This window comes from Melanotaenia boesemani, chromosome 1 (genome assembly GCF_017639745.1).
Source record: "Melanotaenia boesemani isolate fMelBoe1 chromosome 1, fMelBoe1.pri, whole genome shotgun sequence".
NCBI lineage: Eukaryota > Metazoa > Chordata > Actinopteri > Atheriniformes > Melanotaeniidae > Melanotaenia > Melanotaenia boesemani.
The window spans coordinates 22,241,601-22,251,424 of NC_055682.1; the positions used below are offsets into that span (position 1 = coordinate 22,241,601).

Consider the following 9,824-nt stretch of genomic DNA (forward strand, 5'->3'; position numbering starts at 1 on the left):
TCCTTGAAATATCCACCCATCTGTTTTATTTTGCTTACCTAAGGTTGGGTTGTGGAGGCAAAAAGTCTGGCTTCCTGGCTGGAAGAATATTGTAAAAGAAAGGACTTTTGTGCATTTATGTATCACCACAAACTGAACATCAGTATATCACAAATGAGATTTCACCCTCAGGATGCCTTTGGTTGCATTTGTGATATACTGAAAAATATTGGTTAACTTTGCATGACTGAAGAAATAATCACATATAAGTAGTTGGAAAGAAAACAAAGGCAGCAAATTTAATCATGTGGTATCAAGAAAGAAATGTGGGGGGAAAGACACATTTGTATTTTCCCGGGCCTGACGTCATTGCCAACGTTAATTTTTATTGGCTGAACTCAGTGACGCGTCGTTCCCAGGACAACAAAACTCCAAACAACCGATACTGGAAGCCCGACGCCATAAATTTATTTTTGAAAATTAGTTCCAGAGGTCAGCTATTTATAAAAAATTAGTTAAAATCATTCTATCCAAAGTTTATCGTACGCGTAAAAATCAAAGGTATATCATTTAAGAAGGCGGGAATCGACGGAGGTATTTACAAACATGGTAAAGCATAGTTGCCACACTGATTTAGCATTCTTGTTGCTAACGGAACATTTTGCCAAGTAAATGCACAGATGATCGCAAAGTTGTACACTTGTCATATTTTTCTTTTTGGGACAGAGCCGAAACTGGATGTATAGCCAGCAACAGAGATTAATGTCTCAGCGCCGGCTTCAGGAGCAGCACAAACAAGATGAGGCCCGACGCTTGAACAAAGAGAGGCAGCTGCAGGCCAGTCTGAGGGATCAGGAGAGCATCGAGAACAAGCGCTACCTGCTACAGGTGCAGCAGGAGCTGCAGGACAGACAAATGAAGAGTGCTTTGCAACAGGTTGTTTTCTTTTTTATTTCTTTTACTGTTAATACTAATGTTGTATATTAAATAATCTCACATTTAAAGACACAGTTTGCTCAGCTGATGTCAGACTTAAATATTTCTCTAAGGTTTTATTTCTTTGCTCAGAGTGAACAAAGTTGTTACCATTATGAGTAATACAAGTAGAGGTAGAAGGGGATTTATTTTTTTCAAGATGACCTAAGTAATAATTGAAGGTTTTTTGTCAGTGCATGTGTCTTTATAATACAATTGGACACATTAGGCTTATATTAACACTGATTTGACTTAAAACTATTAATTTTGCCTCCAGTAAATGTTTACTGTAAATGTATGAACAAATTGTCCATCTGAAAGTTTTGTTTGAGATTCCAAAAGCGTGTAAAACATAAACTAAAAGACACACATGTACTTTACCCAGTCTCTGGAAATGACAGCTCAGTAGCTATAGCAATGAAATAAGGAGAAAAAAAGTGTCAGCCTGATTGAGATTGGCCAAGGCAACTGAGCTGAGTTTCTGCCCACAAGATTCAGCTCAATAGCAAGATAATCTTTAGATATATCAATTTACAAATAGATATTTAGATGGGAATCCAAACATTGCTTTACTAAACACTATGTTGTATTGTCAGTGAATTAACAGTATGTTATCTGAGCTCATATCCAGATAATGAGAAGATAATCTGACTTGCAGGCAGAAGAGGAGAAACTAAACAGGGAAAGGCAGCTTGAACAAGAGGAGAGAATGGCTAAGGAGCTGGCCCGCATCAACTTTGAGAAGCAAAGAGAAGAGAAAATGAAGCAGTACATTAAAGAGAACAGGTCTCCACAATATTAATTACTCTGACTTACTGGATGTTCTGGGTCAGCTAATAAATTGATGTTAAAAACTTTCATCTTTTTTTGTTTGTACTGTTCAGCTTGGAGCTTCGAGAACTGGAATCAAAACTGAGGTGTGCGTATCTGAATAAGGAAAGAGCTGCACAGATCGCTGAGCAGGAAGCTATGAGGCTTGAGACCTTTGTGAGAGTTGCCTTCCTTATTTCAGCCAAAAATATTTTCCATCTACTGAACTTTTGGTTGCAAAATGGGAGATTCCTACCTACCCATAGGTTGAAGTGACTTACAAATAGCTTTTAAATGGGAGTCCCAAATACAAAAATGGTAATAAAGAGTTTAGGCTATTAACCGTGTCTGTCTTTCCTGTGAAATTAGCGTGAAGAGGCAGACTTCTCTCGTAAGATGAAGAATGAATATGAGCGAGTTGCCATTGAGCAGCAGAAGCTGGAGCAGAAACGTCAAGAGGAGCTGGTTCAGTATCAGAGGGAGCTAGAGCAGCAGCTCATTGAGAGGGAGCGCAAGAGACAAGAAGCATACGAAGAGTTCCTCAAAGAGAAGCTCGTGGTGGATGAGATTGTCAGGAAGATTTATGAGGAGGATCAGAAGTAAGTCCTTCATTAATAATGCGCAGGAGTATTCAATACATGCAAATACATTGTATTTCTTATCAGTAACAGATCTCAGAGTTTGATTAAACATTCAAGATGTGTCACCTCATGCATCTTAAAAAAAAAGAAAGCTATTGGGGTGTGTCATGCATTTATTGACATGTTTATTTGAAAGAGAGAGACAGCTGAAACTGGAGAAGCTCAAAGCCACTCAGCAGTACATTGAAGAGTTCAAGAGACAGCAGGCAGAGTGGAGGCACATGGAGCAGGAAAAGATGGAGGCTGAGAACAGACGAATCATGGAGTTTGTGAGGCAACAGCAGCAAACGGAGGACACCAGAATGACTGAAATGAAAGCGAGGGAAGACGCTAAGGAGCATCTTCATAAAATGGTTGAGACTTATTTTCAGTCTACTAGTTTATTCAGTCACACAGCACAGATGATAATTTGTAACAAAACATCTCTCCTGTCTGATCTCCAGCTGTGTGAGAAGATTGAAGAGGAGCGGAAGGAGCGTGAAGAGATAGAGCGAGCCCGTGAGGAGTTTTACTTAGAGGAACAAGCGGAGGCTGACAGGCAGAAAGAAATTGTAAGCATCATCGTTTTCTTGTTTAGAAAGGGCTGAAGAATCCAGAGTCAGGACAAGCATTATTGGATCTAGTTAGTCTTGCTTGTTTAAATATAAGTCGTAATGTATTATTTATTTCATGACCTGCTGAACAAGTTAATCTGAACATCCCAGTTTGATAACACTCTTCATTACCAAGATCTTGACTCCAATATTCACTGTAGTGCTTGTTCTCCATGAACAGCAGTTAATTAAACACAAAACATGCAGACTTGGTGTGCTCTGGAGTTTAAATTTTCTACTGATCTGAAGAATCTTCATAAGCATCCTAATAAAACTTAATTCTAACAGGAAGAGATGGAGAAGAAGATCAGACAGAGGCTGATGATACAGCAGACCTTCCAGGAGCAAATGGCTTTCAGAGAGATGCGGAAGCAAGCAGAGAAAGAAGAAGAGGAGGCCTTCAGGAAAATGATGATGGCTAAATTTGCAGAGGACGATCGGATCGAGCAGATGAATAATCAAAAGCGGCGCATGAAACAACTGGAACACAAGCATGAAGTGGAGAAACTGATAGAGGCCAGAAGACGGCAGCATGAGGCTGACCGGGTATTAACCACACTCTGTGTCCACATTTACATCAATATGAAGTTAGTACGGAAGGAGTTTTACTGCCATTAGATCTACTAGTACTGCATGTTGGAAGACAGCAACTAGCAGTAAACACATTTCTCCACTGCCTGAGTCTTGTCAATCAAAGTGTCCTAACATGGTAGTTTGAGCAAATACTAATTTCAACACAGAAAGTAACAGAACACATTATATGTGATATTTGCCACAAGAATTCCTTTGTTTAACTAATTTTCCTTTCTCTTTAAGGAACTGGAGGCTAAAGAAAGAGCGATAGAGCAGGAGAGAGAGGAAATGCGTAGAAAGATAATTGAAGAAGAGAGACGGAAGCTATTAAAGCATCACGCAACAAAACTCTTGGGATACCTTCCTAGGGTATGAAGCCATTTGTGAACCACAAATCGTCTCAGCTTCATGCCATCTGTCGTTAAAATTAACGAACTGTTGTTGCATCTATTTTCAGGGCTTGCTCCGTGAAGATGACCTGGAACACTTTGATGAAGATTTCAGAAAAAACTTTGAAAGACGTCGAGCTGATGATGACAGCTGGGATGGAGATGACTAAACTTTTCCAGTTTGCCTCTAGATGGCAGTTTAAAGCCACAGTGAATGAGTTACAGTTTTTACTGACCAGTAGAATGTGTCTTATATTTTATGGTGCAGCTGTTTTGGATTCAGAAATGACCAAAGTAAAAAAGAAAACTCATGCTTTTATTTGGAATATATTGACAGTACATTCACTAAAATCTGCTAACAAAAGACCTGGCCACAGAGTCTGATCGTGTTTAAGAAACTACGACTAAATTTAAATACTAAATTCAAATTCTCAATTTTTAAAATATGCAGTCAAATTCTGAGATACTTTAAACTTAAGTTTGTAACTTCAAAACAGACAGAATTATCTTTTTAAAAAAGGAGCAATGCACCCTTTTGTCTTGAAAATCTTTGAATTTATGACTTCCCCCAGTCAAGAGCTTTCATGAACTCGTCTTCTGTGAAGGACAGCAACTTGGCAGCTTCAAAGTGCATCTGCACAAAAAAAAGCTTTGTTAAGATTTAAATTAAAAAATACTTCTGCATTATTAAATTACAGCATACCATAAAGTCACTTACCTTTTGTTTTTTGAGAATGTCAATCAACTTGAGCTGTTTCTTGAAACCCACAATGAGTTCTGCTTTCTGTTTCTTAAGAGTGTTATTTTCAGCAAGTAAGTTTTCTTTACTCTGCTGTTCCTCACTTATCTTGTCCTTATTGAGAGAATATGAAATAATAAACAGGTAAAAGTTAAACAGAATCTCACTTCGTCTGAATTGAAGAGTCGGTTTCAAAATAACCTGATAACAGGAAAACGTTTCACCAGATTACACACTGAAACATGGAAACACGCATTATAATATACTATAAAATCACACTGTGCTAATTTTCAAATATATCCACAGCTCAAAATTTAGCTGCTACACAAAAAATATTTACATGTTAAATTTTAGTGATCAGTTCACCACACTGGTTTGTGTTTATCTCTGAGGAATAATTTATTCTCCTGTATTCAGTATCACTTCACTCAGAATTTTAGATCATAAAACTAGTAGTTTTCACAGAGAATCACATCTGTTTATAACACAGGGCTTTCTAATTCTCTGATCATATCCATTCTCAAATATGTCCGTTATGCTAGTCAGGAGACATAGCACCACACTTTCCTATCCAACTAGATATATGTTTTGGTTTCTTTCTTCATTTTTTTTTTTTTTACCTTGTCCTGTCCAACATCATAGCAAGCAGAATTGTTGTCTGGTTGCTGTGTTGTACAACACAAATTTGCTTTGCCAAGAGGAGTTTTATGTATATAAGCCCCCTCTTGATAATTTAAGTATTATTATTAGGTTTGTCTATTGCTGAATTTACATATTAATGCCAGACCTGACAACGGGGGTGGGGAAAAAGGAAAGGGGCGGGTGGGTAAGCAGAAAAAAAAGACAGCTAACAAAGAAAAAGAGACAAGATTACACCAGATAGAAAGTAACAGCATCAGCTGTTTAATCTAAACAGGAAAAACCAGACAACTGGCTGCTACACCGGTAAGGAAACAAAACCAACATCCAACATCTGCAACACAACAAAGCTGACAATCATTACGAGCACCTACAAAAAGAACAAGCTGGGAAAAAAAATCATGAATCACAACAAAAACATCAGCAACGCAAAGAAACAACATGAACATAACTGTAGTTGTTAGTGATTAAAACCACAAGACAACGTGACCATCAGCATGCAGGTTAATTAATGTGGGGGCAAAATATCAGGAAAACACAACCGGGTCACTGCAAAGATCAGAGGCTGACCAGGGAGATCCCCAGAGGCAGACAGAGCGCAGGGCCCAAGGAGCCCGAGAGCATTTGTAGGCCTTCAGAAATTAAACCAAAGATATGTGTTTACCAGCAGGGCAATGGTCCTACCTTGTTCATCTGTTTTGCTTGGTTGAGTTGAGTCTTTAACCTCTCCACCTCCTCCAATGCTCTATTCAAACGAACCTCCACAGTGTTGTGCACAGCTGCCGCTTGTTTTTGGGATCTATTCAAATTATCTATTTCCTACATAGAGCACAACCAGGAAGTAATCAGGTCAGAGAAGCTCACATGAATGTTGGTGATAGTGTCAGGTTTAAGAAAATGTTATGAATTTTATGATAAATATTTCACAGAAAAGCTCATGTTTCAGTTGTCGCTGATGAAAACCTTATGTAAAGCAGACACTTGCAGCTGTAGACCATCACTTTTTTTTGCAGAGTCTTCAGCGAGACCTCTGTGCTTTTCAATTTGTGTTTGCAAGATGTTTGTGTTTTTCTGAAGTTTGGCTCGATCCTCCTCAAGCTCCTTAATTCTTGCACTAAGTTTAGCATTTTCGTCATCCTGCAACAGCAAAAACATTTATCATTAATGTAAAATCTCATCAATATTTGGGTTCAACATAAAACAAATTTTAAATCATTGACTTACATCATGCTGCAGTATAAAATCCTAACAATAATCCAGGCTGAAATAATTATTTTTGCTGTACCTTCTTATAATATTCACATGACCGCTGATCCAGTTCTTCTTGCATAATTCGTAGTTTTGCCTTAAAAACTCGTATTTGGACATGAGAAGCACCTTACAAGAAAAGCACAATTAAGATATTAAGACTTAAAATGCTATGAAAAAAGACACGTTTCAAGTAAGATTTAATTTAGGATTCTCAAGAGCAGAAATTAGCCATTATACACAAGTTTTTTCTATTGATAAATCTAACAAAAATGTGAATCCTAACTACTAGCAAAAGAAGGTGATACAAATTATATAAAATAGAATAATTATTTCACTTGTTTTGCTGAATTAATCATGTAGTAGAAAAATGTGCAAACTTTAGTCTAAATTATTATCTATTAATAATTCTCAATGATTAATCTGGGTTTATTCTTTCTCTTTTGTTCGTTTGTTTTAAGTTACATCAACCTTACCTGATACTATATTGTCTTCAGCGTTGGACACATCATCCATGACATTTTCCTGAGCACTAGCGTCACTCATCTTGTCCTCCATGTGCTGGATAGTCTTTGCCAAGAAAGAATCAGCTGTTTCTTCTGCAGCTGCATCATCATCTACACGACACTCCTCTGATATTCTGAAAACAGCAGATAATGTGAGAACTTTTAGGTACCCTTTAAAGAATATTAATAGAGATGTATGTAATATTTTAAACGCTCACTCTCTTTTACTGTGAAACTTCTTTCCTTGTTTCCCAGCAGAAATCTTTCGTGCCTGTGATGTGACCTGTTTTTTTATTACAACGAAAGAAAAGTACATGCAAATAAAAACAACAAATAATAAAGTAAGATTTTGTTATTAACAAACTATAAATCTAAATTATGATGAGCAAAATATGTCCAGGTTAAGACATATAAATACATAATAACTACATTCTAGACCAATACCTTCACACCAGGATCCTGCACAGTGCACGGTTGAGACTCTGTTATCCTGCAGGCAAAGAGATGGATAGAGTCAAACATAGATACATAGATATAGATATTAGCCTAATAGCGTAAGTAGATTTATAGATTTGATGTGGACTTTTGCAGTGGTAAAAGAAAATTAACTATAAAAAACAAAGTATCATGGGACTCTTAGATATTTATTACCTTAAATCGTCATCATCTTCAAAATCCGAGAACAGGACATTAGATAATGGCTTTGATAGAACTTCACTGTGCTCCCGCTAAAATTTGATAAATATAGAGAACCAGTTTCAGCTTTTTGAATATGTTCACACATCTAAATTCACTGTAATATTTTGATCACGACCGCTCTTTTATTACAGGGATTCTGACAGATGCACTTCTGTCGCTCTCTCTCGCTCTCTTTCTTAATCTCTCTCTCTTTTTTGGCATAAAAATATGTTCAAAACTTACCATAAGTTGCTCTGCTTGCCTCACTAAATCTGCTGTTTTGGCCTCCAGCTCTGCATTTACAAGTCTAATAAAAATGATATAATGTATAAGAAAATAGTTATATATATAACTTTATGACTAGTTTATAAATGTGTGTGTATATATATATATATATATATATATTCAATTAATTCACTGTACTTTGAGAAAGGTTGTTTCAGTGTTCAAAAGTCATCGTCAAGCTTCAGTACATTAGTATGTATGTTATGATTGAAAATCTACACAAGAAGAATTATGTTATAGGTTTGGTTAAACAACCAACTGGTGCTGAAGGTGTGCACCAATTAATGCATCAGATTAAAATTTTTGTCAAAGAAATATTTGTCCTGCAAAAGACATGTTAATCTTTTTCTAAATCTAGAAGTAGTAAACAAAGCAAAGTGATATAACGATATAAGAACAGACAGCCTTACTTGTACTTTTCTTCCTTTGCAAAAAGGTCATCTGTGAGCGTCTTTGCTGGACCAGGGGCATGTTTTGCTGGAATGTTTAATTCAACTCTCTTGGACTTCTCAGCTGTACTAGAGGATGGCCGTCTTTTGTTCTACGGAAAAAACATGAGAGCAGAATATATTACACTACAGAAAATTTCGTTATGTGAATGTGTTTTAGTGTTACACGTATCTTGACTAATTTTGATCAACAAATTACAACATTTTGTACATTTTTAATAATATTCCCAATATATGAATTTATTTACCTAATCAGAGCACAACTTAACAGATCATGTGCAAATAATTGAGCATATAATCTATTTACTTCAGTAAGAACAGAGAAAATGGGGGAGAATTTGCACTTCAAAGTCACATATTTGTTAAAATCGCAATCAAATACTGATATATAATAGCAATAAAATACTGATATACAAAACATGAATCCGTAATTTTTGTAATAAATTGACCATGCCGCATATTTCAGAGATGATGGAATTAAATAATATGATCTGAAGTTTTTTGTTTTTGTTTTTTTCAACCATCGTGTTAGCGGAAGAAGATTCATTTGTGGGAAAAGTTGAAGGATTTTGTCAGTTGAAAATAAAGGGTTTAAACTTTTGTTGGACGCTTAAAAACAATTCTGTTTGAACATATGAGGCTTGAATAAGAAAAATAAGCCGCTACACACCTGCAAAACGACGGACGTAACCTTTCTTTCAAACCTCTTTTCAGCCATTGTGAAACATTGAGAAGCGACGCAGTTTAGGTCGCATAGCAACAACGGGACATTAAGCACGCACACAGTACGGCAGCCCGTCAGATACAATTCAATACGATTTGCTTTTAGAATAAAAGTTAGTTTGTTCCAACAAAACAGTCTTGATAGATTTGTGTTTAGTACAGTTGTTTCTAAATACACATTTTACTGAATAAATGTTAATTAATGTAACGATTTATGGAAGTAAATACTTTCCTAAGAACTATTCAAGTTCTTCCTGACTCAAAGTTGTATACTGTATTTATTTAGTGTATTTTTTGTATTTATTTATTTAGTATACGTCAGCACCTAAATCCAATATTATGTATGGAGAGTGTGTTAATAGTAGATACCCAGTAAACCACCTCTAAAAATCTAATGATCAACAATCAAACAGAAGAAGGACGATCAGGACCATAATTATTAACCTTCCCCAGAAGTGGTCAGCCAACTGAAATCACAGCAATGTGTGTAGTCAGTGAGGTCACAACTAAGGGCAACTTGGCAGCTAAAGGCCTCTTTTATAACGGCTAATGTTTATGTTAATTTCCTCAATAAAGTTGCCTACTGAACAATGACTG

At 36.3% G+C, this 9,824-nt stretch overlaps 2 protein-coding genes across 2 annotated transcripts; one reads left to right on the plus strand and one right to left on the minus strand.

Moving 5' to 3' along the window:
- Positions 1-406: 406 nt before the first annotated feature.
- Positions 407-4,840, plus strand: mns1 (meiosis-specific nuclear structural 1). The gene is made up of 10 exons (XM_041981563.1): positions 407-588; positions 706-915; positions 1,613-1,740; positions 1,839-1,941; positions 2,134-2,363; positions 2,542-2,758; positions 2,849-2,956; positions 3,287-3,544; positions 3,815-3,940; positions 4,029-4,840. Exons 1-10 carry the CDS (start codon positions 586-588, stop codon positions 4,128-4,130), a joined length of 1,485 nt encoding a protein of 494 aa, XP_041837497.1. The 5' UTR covers positions 407-585; the 3' UTR covers positions 4,131-4,840.
- tex9 (testis expressed 9) lies at positions 4,256-9,244 on the minus strand. The gene is made up of 12 exons (XM_041981576.1): positions 9,175-9,244; positions 8,466-8,596; positions 8,014-8,077; positions 7,744-7,820; positions 7,537-7,582; positions 7,311-7,375; positions 7,063-7,226; positions 6,624-6,715; positions 6,302-6,475; positions 6,023-6,157; positions 4,679-4,813; positions 4,256-4,594 (listed from the first exon to the last, which is right to left on the minus strand). Exons 1-12 carry the CDS (start codon positions 9,220-9,222, stop codon positions 4,517-4,519), a joined length of 1,209 nt encoding a protein of 402 aa, XP_041837510.1. The 5' UTR covers positions 9,223-9,244; the 3' UTR covers positions 4,256-4,516.
- Between the last annotated feature and the right edge of the window lie 580 nt (positions 9,245-9,824).